Raw genomic sequence first — 13,769 nt, 5'->3', positions numbered from 1 at the left:
AAAATGGTACAGACGGTGGGACAGACTGTAGTACGGGCGGGGGGGGGGGGGGGGGGGGACAGACAGTAATGCAGGCGGCGGGACAGACTAGTACAGGCGGCGGGACAGACTAGTACAGGCGGCGGGACAGACTGTAGTACAGATGGCGGGACAGACTAGTACAGACGGCTGGGGGACAGACAGTACAGACGGCGGGACAGACTAGTACAGACGGCGGGACAGACTAGTACAACTGGCGGGACAGACTAGTACAGGCGGCGGGACAGACCACCCTCAATTATAGAGATCATCTGGTAACTTAGTTCTCCTTATCTTTACTATGTTTATTTCAATTACTGTGTTGTTTCTGTGATTCCACACCGTTGCTTTGAAATATGTCGCACATGGCATGCTGGACGGGGTCTTCACGTAATCCCTCATCGTAACTCCTCATAAAATACAGATCAAACTTCAAACTGGTAAGTTCTCGTTTAATCTTACTATTCTCTATCTATCAGGGACTCACTTTGTCTGACTGTATCAGAACTGGCCAATTGTGCCTGTGATTATTCTGACTCAGAAGTTTTTCTTCATTTATTAGTCTGCTGGGTATGCCATACATCTTATTCATAATCTGATCCAAGTTGCACATACTGATACCTTTACTCAATTAGTTCCACCCTATTCAATTCGTTCTGCCCATTTCTATGTGGAGAGTAAAAGAGATCATTGGGGCAACTTTGTAACTTTGTTGGCGCGCCTTTACGTGGCGACTCTTTGTATGCCAAGGAATGCAAAACAAAAGGTCTCACTGTGACTTTCCCCTTAGATAAAAGTATCTAATCTAAGCGACTGGAAGGGCTCAGAGTGAATCAGAGAAAGTCAAGTGAACAGAGGAAGATCCAAGCCTTGAGGGGTTGCAAGCTGCAACATAAAGAGTTGCCGTCCAACGTGCACCAAGCAGCTCCCGGGGCGGGCGGTGGAGCAGACAGTAGTACAGGCGGCGGGTCAGACTGTAGTGCAGGAGGTGGGACAGACAGTACAGGTGGCGGGACAGACAGTAGTGCAGGCGGCTGGACATACAGTACTACAGGCGGCGGGACAGACTAGTACAGGCGGCGGGACAGACTAGTACAGGCGGCGGGACAGACTGTAGTACAGATGGCGGGACAGACTGTAGTACAGACGGCGGGACAGACTAGTACTCTGCCTCCATCTGTGCTGAGGCCTAATGGCGGAGCTGGCGACCTCGAGACTCCGGAGGCAGATCCAGTCAGGATTTGCCCTGGGCTCGCTCCCGTGAGGGCGGTCCGGCTCGGGGCTAGAACGGCGCTCCCGTGAGGGTCTGTGACGCTCCCGTGAGGGTGGCCTGGCGCGGGGCTGAGACTCTCCCGTGAGGGGCTGTGGCGCTCCCGTCGGGGCGGCCCAGCCCGAGGGTGGAATGGCGCTCCCGTCGGAGCGGCCCAGCTCGAGGGTGGAATGGTGCTTCCGTTGGAGCGGCCCAGCTCGAGGGAGGTACGGCGCTCCCGTCAGAGCGGCCCAGCTCGAGGGTGGTATGGCGCTCCCGTCGGAGAGGCCCAGCTCGAGGGAGGAACGGCACTCACGTGAGGGCGATCCGGCTAGGGGCTGGAACGGTGCTCCGGTGGCTGGGACGGCGTTCTGGCGGCGGTGACCTGAGTCCGGGGTTCAGCGCGGGCCAGCGGCTGCGTCCACTGGACTGGAGGGCGGCAGCTTCGACCACCCCGGGCCGCGGTGTTTGACCCGGCCCGTTTGCGGGGCTCGGTGAGCCGCGGGACTGTTTGTACCATCGCCCGGTGGGGTATCGCCTCAGCGCAGAGGGAGAAGAGGAGGGAAGAGACTGCAGCCCTAAGATTTTTGCCTCCACCACAGTGAGGAGGTGCTTGGAGGACTCACTGTGGTGGATGTTAATTTGTGTTTATTGTTGTTTATTATTGTATTATTGTATGTATGACTGCAGGCACGAAATTTCGTTCAGACCGTAAGGTCTGAATGACAATAAAGGTAATTCTAATTCTAATTCTAATTCTACAGGCGGCGGGACAGACTGTAGTACAGACGGCGGGACAGACTAGTACAGGCGGCGGGACAGACTAGTACAGGCGGCGGGACAGACTAGTACAGACGGCGGGACAGACAAGTACAGACCGCGGGACAGACTAGTACAGACGGCGGGACAGACTAGTACAGACGGCGGGACAGACTAGTACAGGCGGCGGGACAGACTAGTACAGATGGCGGGACAGACTAGTACAGGCGGCGGGACAGACTAGTACAGACGGCGGGACAGACTAGTACAGGCGGTGGGACAGACTGTAGTACAGACGGCGTGACAGACTAGTACAGGCGGCGGGACAGACTAGTACAGAAGGCGGGACAGACTAGTACAGACGGCGGGACAGACTAGTACAGGCGGCGGGACAGACTAGTACAGATGGCGGGACAGACTAGTACAGGCGGCGGGACAGACTAGTACAGACGGCGGGACAGACTAGTACAGGCGGCGGGACAGACTGTAGTACAGACGGCGTGACAGACTAGTACAGGCGGCGGGACAGACTAGTACAGAAGGCGGGACAGACTAGTACAGGCGGCGGGACAGACTAGTACAGGTGGCGGGACAGACTGTAGTACAGACGGCGGGACAGACTAGTACAGGCGGCGGGACAGACTAGTACAGAAGGCGGGATAGACTAGTACAGGCGGTGGGACAGACTAGTACAGGCGGCGGGACAGACTAGTACAGAAGGCGGGACAGACTAGTACAGGCGGCGGGACAGACTAGTACAGATGGCGGGACAGACTAGTACAGGCGGCGGGACAGACTAGTACAGGTGGCGGGACAGTCTAGTACAGGTGGGTGGACAGACTAGTACAGATGGCGGGACAGACTAGTACAGGTGGCGGGACAGACTAGTACAGTTGGCGGGACAGACTAGTACAGACGGCGGGACAGACTAGTACAGGCGGCGGGACAGACTAGTACAGGCGGCGGGACAGACTGTAGTACAGATGGCGGGACAGACTAGTACAGGCGGCGGGACAGACTAGTACAGGCGGTGGGACAGACTGTAGTACAGACGGCGGGACAGACTAGTACAGGCGGCGGGACAGACTAGTACAGGCGGCGGGACAGACTAGTACAGACGGCGGGACAGACTAGTACAGCTGGCGGGACAGACTGGTACAGGCGGCGGGACAGACTAGTACAGGCGGCGGGACAGACTGTAGTACAGATGGCGGGACAGACTAGTACAGGCGGCGGGACAGACTAGTACAGGCGGCGGGACAGACTAGTACAGACGGCGGGACAGACTAGTACAGACGGCGGGACAGACTAGTACAGACGGCGGGACAGACTGTAGTACAGACGGCGGGACAGACTAGTACAGACGGCGGGACAGACTAGTACAGCCGGCGGGACAGACTAGTACAGGCGGCGGGACAGACTAGTACAGGCGGCGGGACAGACTAGTACAGGCGGCGGGACAGACTAGTACAGGCGGCGGGACAGACTAGTACAGGCGGCGGGACAGACTAGTACAGGTGGCGGGACAGACTAGTACAGGCGGCGGGACAGACTAGTACAGGTGGCGGGACAGACTGTAGTACAGACGGCGTGACAGACTAGTACAGGCGGCGGGACAGACTAGTACAGACGGCGGGGCAGACTAGTACAGACGGCGGGGCAGACTAGTACAGAAGGCGGGGCAGACTAGTACAGGCGGCGGGACAGACTAGTACAGATGGCGGGACAGACTAGTACAGGTGGCGGGACAGACTGTAGTACAGGTGGCGGGACAGACTGTAGTACAGACGGCGGGACAGACTAGTACAGATGGCGGGACAGACTAGTACAGGCGACGGGACAGACTAGTACAGAAGGCGGGACAGACTAGTACAGGCGGCGGGACAGACTAGTACAGGCGGCGGGACAGACTAGTACAGGTGGCGGGACAGACTAATACAGGTGGCGGGACAGACTAGTACAGACGGCGGGACAGGTGGGACAGACTAGTACAGGCGGCGGGACAGACTAGTACAGGCGGCGGGACAGACTAGTACAGGCGGCGGGACAGACTAATACAGGTGGGTGGACAGACTGTAGTACAGACGGCTGGGGGACAGACTGTAGTACAGGCGGCGGGACAGGTGGGGCAGACTGGGCTCCCGCGGGTGGGCGGGCGGGCGGACGCAGTGACGCGCATCCACGCCGTGCGCGCCCCCGCCGCTGCCAGTATTGCGCGTGCGCGCTGCGCCGGACGCCCAGGCGGGATAATGGCGGCCGCTTGACGGGTGTCTCCCTCCTCTGGTGCGTTGTGTCTTTCCCGTCGTCGTCGAGAGAGCAGCGAAGACGTTGAAACGGGGCGGTGAGGGGAGAGTAAGGCGTTTAGCGGGGAATCCGGAAGGTGTGGAGTATGTTATTTGCGAGGAGCGGGGCGCCGGCCTTTGTTCGGTGTTGAAGTGAGAGGAACCGAGCGACGGGCTGAGCCTCGCGTCATGGCCGCCTTGGGCACCATCATGGGCGGCGTGAGGGAGAAGCTGGAGGCGGTTCTGAACGTGGCCTTGCGGGTGCCCAGCATCATGGTGCTGGAGATGTTGTACCGGTGGGACGTGAGCTCCTTCTTCCAACAGATCCAGTCCCGCAACCACAACAACCTGCTCTTCCAGTACAAGTACTTGGCACTCAACCTCCACTATGTCGGTAAGTACACACCCACAGGACGCTCACCTTCTCTCCGCAAGTGTTAACACCCACTCCCTTCATTTTCGCAGGCTGGCATGGTCAGGTTTACAGCGGGATGTAAGTACCACAGCTATTCATGTTTACTGGCCTCTGTATTGTGACATTTCGGTGACCCTGAACTATATAGGCATGCAAACGATGCCCTACAACAATCTAAAGCCGCGGTCTCCGGTGAGGAAGAGCCGATCCTGGACTGACTCTGGACTCTGGTCCTGTCCACGGGGGGGAAATGGAGGAGGACTGGCCAGATGTTGTGCCTTCCACCACAGTGATGAATGCTGTGGTGGATGTTTGTGTTACATTTTTATTGTGGTTGTGTGTTCTTTATTATTGTATCGCTGCTGACAACCCAAATTCCACCGACCCTGGTTGTGTGGCCAATAAATTCTATCTTCTCTTATCTTATCTTATCTTATCTTATCTTCATAAGTGATAGGAGCAGAATTAGGCCACCCGACCCATTAAATCTACTCCGCCAATCAATCATGGGTGATCTGTCTCCCTCCTAACCCCATTCTCCCCAGAATCCTTGTCACCCGTACTAATCAAGAATCTATCTATCTCTGCCTTAAAAATACCCATTGACTTGACCCCCACAGCCTTCTGTGGCAAAGAATTCCACAGATTCACCACCTTCTGACAGATTCACCATTCATCTTTGTTCTGAGATATTCTTGATAGAGGTTGCCTAAATATGGGTTTACCTTGTGTTCCTCCATGCACAGTTAACTGGTCTGACACTTCAGATGATAAAATAAAAACAGCCAATGTTTGTCTTTACTGATTCCCTTTCCCTAGTGCCATCCAAGCATTGTAAATTGAGACTTCTCACATATATTTATTTTGGAAATTAATAGGAAATGGTTTTGTATTTATAAAATGCTGTTTTAAGCTTCAAAGACTTGTGTGACTAGATTTTCATGTTTTCTGACGTACCTGGGAACAAGATTTTAAGGTGTGTTAGAAATGTATCGTGTTCATAGTTTTGAAGTAAAACAAAAGGGACAACTAATGTGTTGAATTGGAAGTGGCGCATTGGTGATCATTTTCCAATGTTCTACAGATTCAGGATCAGTTCCTGTGGACTGGAGAGTAGCTAATGTTATCCCACTTTTTAAGCAAGGCGGGGGAGAGAAAACAGGGAATTATAGACCAGTTAGCCTGACATCAGTGGAGGGGAAGATGCTGGAGTCAATTATAAAAGATGAAATAGCGGCACATTTGGATAGCGGTAACAGGATCGGTCTGAGTCAGCATGGATTTACGAAGGGGAAATCATGCTAAGCTTTTGGAATTTTTGAGGATGTAACAAGGAAAATGGACAATGGAGAGCCAGTGGATATAGTGTACCTGGACTTTCAGAAAGCCTTTGGTAAGGTCCCAAATAGGAGATTAGTGGGCAAAATTAGAGCACATGGTATTGAGGTAGGGTACTGACATGAATAGAAAATTGGTTGGCAGGCAGGAAACAAAGAGTAGGGATAAACGGGTCCTTTTCAGAATAGCAGGCAGTGACTAGTGGGGTTACGCCAGGCTCGGTGCTGGGCCTGCAGCTATTTACAATATACATTAATGATTTAGATGACAGGATTAAAAGTAACATTAGCAAATTTGCAGATGCCACAAAGCTGGGTGGCTGGATGAACTGTGAGGAGGATGCTATGAGGATGCAAGGGTGACTTGGACAGGTTGGGTGAGTGGGCAGATGCATGGCAGATGCAGTTTAATGTGGATAAAGAGTCAGCATAGGCATCTGTCTTGTGGCAGTGTTTTGATCTGAAGTACGGAAAATTCATTTTCCTATTGCTTTGACCTACTGTGTTTCTGCAGCAGATATTGCTCCGGATTCAGCATCTGCAGTCTAATGTGGTGTTTCAGTTGAATGAAAGTTCGACACAACCGATGAGTGGGATTTAAGTTAACAGGAGTTAATTATTGAGAGAATTGAAGAAAGTTGAGGCCTTTGGTAAGGCAAAGTCTGAATTTTCAGTCAAGGGTGTGCACTGTAAATTAGAGAATTTACGTGCAAGAAGCCAAACTATGCAAGTAAGCTGAGTGTGCTGGGTTTTGGGCTTAATGGAAATTTAGTTACATTGCCTAAAGGGAAAGCCGTTTCAAGTTTCCACGCCTGAGCACTAATTTTGGCTTTGGCAGCAGACAGTAATGTTTGCATGATTGGGTACTGTGGTGAAATTTGTTTCTGAAGATCCTATTGAGCAAGGGATTAATGGGTTACTTGTGCCTTTGGAATCTTATTTCGGTTTCGGGTGAGAAAAAATGGTCAAAAGGAGAGTGAACATCCTTTATCTTCTGGTACATTTTTTGCTTCTTTTTTCCACTTTATGTGGAGTTTAGTGTTATCAATATCATCAAATGAGAATAAAGTAGGAGATAAAAGAAAAGTGTAAAAGCTTCCATTTCTAATGACAAGGGGATAGATTAGCAAAAGTGAGCATTGGTCCCTTAAAAGTAGAGAGTGAGGAATATTATAATGGGGAACAGCAAAGTGGCAGAGGTAGTGGTTTATTGGCTTATAACTTTGTAATTGCTTTTACAATAAAAGTATGTTCTGAAAAAAATGATAACCAAATATTTAATGAGCATTAGGATTTTATGTATATAACAGTACTGGATAAGTTGGTAAAATTTAAAAGATGACAAATCCTATGGCCCTGATGGTCTTGGGGGTTTTAAACAAAGCACCTCCCCACCTCTGTAGTCAGTATATTGATTTCATATGTCACTGCCAAATTAGAAGGCAACAAACCAGGAGGTAACATGGGCATCAGACATTAGTAGAAGGGGAAAATATTTGAACCAGATCAAGGCAAATGTTGACAAGTGTGTCATGCAATTTGTATTACAACTTGAAGAGCAGATAAAGAGAGAACAAGTGGATGAAATGAATGTGGATTTTCAAATATCATATAAGATGTAATTAAAGAAAATTGGCATGTGTGATTGGGAGGGTAATATATCTGGGGATGGTTGGTTCATGGGCAGAAAGGGCAGCACAGTGGTGCAGCTGGTAGAGCTGCTATCTAACCAGGTTCAATCCTGACCATGGTGGGGGGGGGAATGTTTTTGTAGAGTTTGCACATTCTTCTGGTGACCACATGGACTTCCTCCATGTATTCTAATTGCCTCCCACATTGCAAAGATGTATGGGTTTGTAGATTAATCGGGCTCTGCAAATGGCTCCAAGTGTGTAGCGAGTCAATCAGAAAGTCATATAACATAGAATTTGTGTGAAAGGGTGATCGATGATCAGCATGGACCCTATGGGCCGAAGGGCTTGTTTCCATGCTGTATCTCTAAACTGAAATATGAAGCTAAACTAATACAGATGAAATAGTTCATTTACGTTTGCAGACTGGCGCCTTTGGGGTACCACCATGATCACTTCTTGAACCTCAGCAACTATTGGTCAAAATTAATGACCAAGTGGGTTAAGTGTAAAGTTTGAATGGTTCTTTCTGATCTTTGGGATGCACTGAGGTGACACAGATGCATGCTAAATGGATTTGAACGGGGCAGATTAAGTATTATGGGGGGGTAATATGAGGATATTCAATTGATTGGAAAATATTTTTCTTGAAAGTAAGATTGTGAAATACCGATACAACACAGAGGTCTGCGTGTCAGTAGACGCATCATAAAGTCTACCATTACTGGGTTCGGGCAATAGCACGCTGAGGGGTCCATTTATCCAGGTTGCCTCTCTGCAATGACTGCTTTTTTGCCAGGTGTCCCTGGAGAAGGTGTATCTGCTGTCCTCCATTGCAGTTTCGACTGATGTTCTGGTGAAAGAATGGCTGAATAAATTGTTGGGTTACAATTTTAATTTTTGTTATTTCATTCAATGTTTGTGGAAGATTTCTCCTCGTGAATGGTAAACTTTCTGTATAGAACAGTACAGCACAGGAGCAGGCCCTTTGGCTTACAATGACTGTGCTGAAAATGATGCCAAGACCAACTCTTAACTACCTGCACATCATCCATATCCCGCCATTCCCTGTATATCCATTTGCCTATCCAAAAGTTTCTTAAATGTCACTATCGTATGTACCTACCGCTGTATATTTCTCAATTTCCCATACAATTCCAACCAATCTACAAAGACAGCTTCTGGATGAAAACCATCATGGGTTCTGACCTCCCCACCATCAAAGGTATTTTACAGCAGTAGTTGCCTCAAAAAGGCACCCAGCATCATCAGAGACCATACACCACCCTGGCCACACACACATTTCACCACTGCCATCAGGAAGAAGGTACCGGAGTCTGAAAACTGTAACGTCCAGTTTCAGGAACAGCTTCTTCCCTGCAGCCATCAGTCTATTAAACTACAATCTCCAAATAAGCTTTGAACTACATCGACTTGGAGCATTAGTTATATATTTTTGCAATATTAATGTGCGTGTATGATAACGCGTACATACTGAACTCTTTTCTATCATTTATTATATTGTTTTCAGTGCACTATGTTTACATATTCTGCGTCTGTGTGTGTGTTTTGTGAGTGTGGGAGGGTGTGGCCAGATCAGACGAGCAGGCACGGGAGAGAGAATACAGTTCTTACCAGATCTGATAGTAAGAACGAAAAGCTACAATTTGTATAAGAATAAGGAGGATCTGGTATGTTCACTTTTTTGTTTGTACAACTACTTCAATAAAGAACTAATTAAGCTGGAAATAACGACTGGGAGATCCGTTTTTGCTTGTTTGCGTACGATCACTCCCACCTACCTGTGGAGTAATGGCAACGGAAAGTTGGACATTGCAAAAGTTTGAAATTGCCATTACACCAGACATCATTCTGATAACCTCCTCTGACATTTGGAGGCCTCCATATCCTTCCTATAATGGGGTGGCCAGAACTGCTTGCAATAATCCAAAGGTGGTCTAACCAATGTTAGGCCACCGTTGCATTGTGACTTCCTGATTCTTATAGAATAGAATACCTTTATTGTCATTCAGACCTTACGGTCTGAACGAAATTTCGTGCCTGCAGTCATACATACAATCATACAATAATAAACAACAATAAACACAAATTAACACCACCACAGTGTATCCTCCAAGCACCTCCTCACTGTGGTGGAGGCAAAAATCTTAGGGTTACTGTCTCTTCCCTCCTCTTCTCCCTCTGCGCTGAGGAGATTCCCCACCGGGCGATGGTACCAACAGTCCCGCGGCTCACCGAACCCCGCAAACGGGCCGGTTCAAACACCGCGGCCCGGGGGTGGTCGAAGCTGCCGCCCTCCAGTCCAGCACACGCAGCCGCTGGCCCGCGGCTCAACCCAGGACTCAGGTCACCGCCTCAGAACGCCGTCCCAGCCACCGGAGCACCGTTCCAGCCCCGAGCCGGATCGCCCTCACGTGAGTACCGTTCTCCCTCGGGCTGGGCCACTCCGACGTGAGTGCCGTTCTCCCTCGGGCTGGGCCACTCCGACGTGAGTGCCGTTCTCCCTCGGGCTGGGCCACTCCGACGTGAGTGCCGTTCTCCCTCGGGCTGGGCCACTCCGACGTGAGTGCCGTTCTCCCTCGGGCTGGGCCACTCCGACGTGAGTGCCGTTCTCCCTCGGGCTGGGCCACTCCGACGTGAGTGCCGTTCTCCCTCGGGCTGGGCCACTCCGACGTGAGTGCCGTTCTCCCTCGGGCTGGGCCACTCCGACGTGAGTGCCGTTCTCCCTCGGGCTGGGCCACTCCGACGGGCCACAGCCCCTCACGGGAAAGTCTCTCAGCCCCTCGCCAGGCCGCTCTCACGAGAGCGCAGTTCCAGCCCCAGGCTGGGCCACCCTCACGGGAGCTCAGGGCGAGTCCTGTCAGCTGCCTCCAGAGTCCCGAGGTCGCCAGCTCCGCCATTAGGCCTCAGTGCAGACGGAGGCAGAGAGGGGGGATACGACAAAAAGGTCGTATTCCCCCGTAGGGAGAGACAGCAAGCCCCGTTTCACCCACCCACCCCCACCCCACATAAACACGACCTAAAAACCAAAAACGTAACTAGACAAAACGAAAAAATACAACACAAAAAAGTAAAAGACAAACGGACTGCAGGCGAGCCGCAGCCGTTCCCGGCGCCGCCACTTCCGGATACTTCCGGATACTTAATGCCTTACCAAATGAAGGTAAGCATACCCTATGACTTCTTCACCACTCCATCTACTTGTATTGCCACTTTCAGGCAGTTGGTGCCAAAATAGAAATGGTCGAAAACTTCAAGTCGCTAGGAATAAATATCACCAACAATTTGTCTTGCACTAGCCACTTCACAGCTGTGGCCAAGAAAGCACACCAATGCCTCTATTTCCTTTGAAGGCTGAGGAAGTTTGGCATGTTCCCAACATCCCTCGCCAACTTCGACAGATGCATCGTGGAAAGCATTTTTATGGGGATGCATCATAGCCTGATTTGGGAACAGCTAGATCCAAGACCGTAAGAAATTGCAGAGAGTTGTGGCTGTAGATCAGATCATCATGCAAATCAACTTCCATTGACTCCATCTACACTTCATGCTGCCACGGCAAAGTCACCAGCATAATCAAGGGTCAGTCTCACCTCGGTACTCTTCTCCCCTCACCCCTGTGGCAAGAGGTACAAAAGTTTGAAAATGCGCACCTCCAGATTCATGGACATTTTCTTGCCTGCTGTAATCAGGCAACTAAAAGGTCCTCTCGTCAGATAGAGTGCGGTCCCGACCTCTTATCTACCTCATTGGAGACCCTGGAACTATATTTTATCGGACTTTATCTTGCCCTAAATGTTGTACCCGTTATCCTATATCTGTACACCGTGGACAGTTTGATTGTCATCATGCATAGTATTTTCTTTGACCGGATAGCAAAAGCTCTTCACTGTTCCTCGCTACACAGACAACTGTTCTATTCAAAGCAGATGCAAAGTACTCCTTTAGTGCCTCTCCTACATCCCCTGATTCCAAGCCCAAGTTCCCTCCTTTATCTTTGAGTGGTCCAGCCTTCTTCCTGGTTACCCTCTTGTTTTTAATTTGGTAATGAAAAACTTTGAGCTTGTCTTTAAGGTGACTCACCAAGTTATTTCGTTGCCCCCTTTTTCCCCTTTTAATTGCCTGCTTGAGTTCTTTCCTCTATATTCCTCAAGGGCCCCGAGCGTTTTGATCCGCTTAATGTTAAAAATAAAAAAATGCATGTGTTGCAGGTAAATGGTGTATCGACCTATTTAAAAGAAATTTGAATAATAAAGTGTGGCAGTCTTACATTAGATATATTGATGACAATTGGATAATTGCAGATGTTGAAGCACGAGGATGGCTCTTGCTTTAAATGTCCATTAAGCAAACCCATCCGACTGACAAGAAAGGTAGACAAAAATGCTGGAGAAACTCAGCGGGTGAGGCTGCATCTATGGAGTGAAGGAAATAGGTGATGTTGCGGGTCGAGACCCTTCTTCAGACTGACAAGAAATGTCTGTTTCTTCACTTCTGATTAGAAATGTCCCTGACAAGAATCTGGAAAATATGGACCATGTTGTTTATCTCAGAAGCCACCTTTCAGTGAATGCAAAACATTGATGAAATTCAGCTCTGTCTTCAGAGTTATAAAATAATGTTTGGAGACACAGATCTCAAACTTGTACAAAGCTTTTAATCTACTGGGCAGCAGTGATTCACGACACAATATCTACACAATCAGTCTTGTGTGGGCAGTCTTTAGTGGGCACATTAAAGTGGACACATTAAAGTACACCAAAGGCTGTCTGAAAATTCCTTGAGATTCATTGGCAGATATGCAATCTAATGCCAGCTTTATTCCCATCATTGAGGCACTAATTATATTCCGTTATGCAAGACACATCAATTCTGTGCTCAGCACCTGATTCCTAAAGCAGACACACTATTCTAAATCTGTTGATGTAAAAGAGTATCAAGTGGATAGTGGAAAGGATTATGTTCTTAGGGCCTGAAAATTTTGTAGAGAACTCCATTCCTGAGGGTCCCTGGGCTTTTTGCATGGGAAAGGGGGAAACTCAAGCCCACATGGCAGGTGAGCATGGAACATATAAACAGTTGAACAAGGTCACTACCTCCAAACTACTTGCTGGAAAAAGTTGTGCACATTGATATAATTGACTTGGATAGAAAAAGGGATGAAGTCCTGCGGATTCAATATTTTAGGAAGGCCTTTGACGAGGTTCCACATGATAGCCTGGGCTGGAAGGTTAGCTCACTACGTTCGAAGCAGGGAATGAGGATGAAAGCTTGATTCTCTCACTGAGGCCTGTGACTAGTGTAGCTTGGGTCAATGCTGGGCCCATGATTGTTTGTCATCCAGAAAATCAATTTGAATGTACAAGGCATAGTTAGAAGTTTGCAGATGTCAGTAAAATAGGTGGTATTGGAGAATGAAGAAATATTGTAGGATCTTGATCATCCGAGGAATGGCAAATGGAGTTTAATTCAGTTAGGTGTGAGATGTTGAGGTATGGGTAGGAGTATCACAGTGAACAGTGGTCCGAAGGAGTATGGTAGAACAGAGTATAAGTACAAAATTCCCTGCAAGCGGTGTCACAAATAAGCAAGGTGGTGATTAAGACCTTTGGCACGTAGCCGTTCATCAGAAAGGGTATTGAAGTTAAGATATTACGGAGCTGTTGTACAAGATGCTGGTGAGGCTGCATTCAGAGTATTGTGTTTGGTTTTGGTCACTCTGTTATTGGAAGGATGCCATAATGGTGGAAAGAATGCTAAAAGGATTTGCAAAATGGTGCCAGGATTTGAGGGCCAGAATTGTAGGGAGAGGTTGGACAGGCCTGAATTTTATTCCTTGGAGCTTAGAAGAATGGGGGTGATGTTATGAAGGGTCACAAAATCATGGTGAGCACAAATTGGGCGAATGCATGCAGCCATTTATCCAGGGTTGGGGAAACCCAGAACTGGAGGGCATGGGTTGGGGGAGAGAAGGAATAGCAGCAATAGGGAGTTAATGGGCAACCATGGGGTGGTATGTGTATGGACGAGCAGCCAGACAAAGTGGTTGAGCCAGGC

At 49.2% G+C, this 13,769-nt stretch overlaps 1 protein-coding gene across 1 annotated transcript in view; it reads left to right on the top strand.

The window, feature by feature from the left end:
* The first annotated feature begins 4,219 nt into the window (after nt 1-4,219).
* Nucleotides 4,220-13,769, top strand: part of rnf145 (ring finger protein 145) — an 80,748-nt gene continuing 71,198 nt past the window's right edge. Inside the window, exon 1 of the mRNA XM_033029983.1 lies at nt 4,220-4,702. Coding sequence (XP_032885874.1) covers nt 4,498-4,702 — 205 coding nt within the window. The 5' untranslated portion in view covers nt 4,220-4,497. The remainder of the gene's footprint in view (nt 4,703-13,769) is intronic.

Source organism: Amblyraja radiata, chromosome 11 (genome assembly GCF_010909765.2).
Source record: "Amblyraja radiata isolate CabotCenter1 chromosome 11, sAmbRad1.1.pri, whole genome shotgun sequence".
Classification (NCBI taxonomy): Eukaryota; Metazoa; Chordata; class Chondrichthyes; order Rajiformes; family Rajidae; genus Amblyraja; species Amblyraja radiata.
The sequence above is the reverse complement of the archived record's forward strand: the minus strand, read 5'-3'. Positions and strand labels throughout refer to the sequence as shown.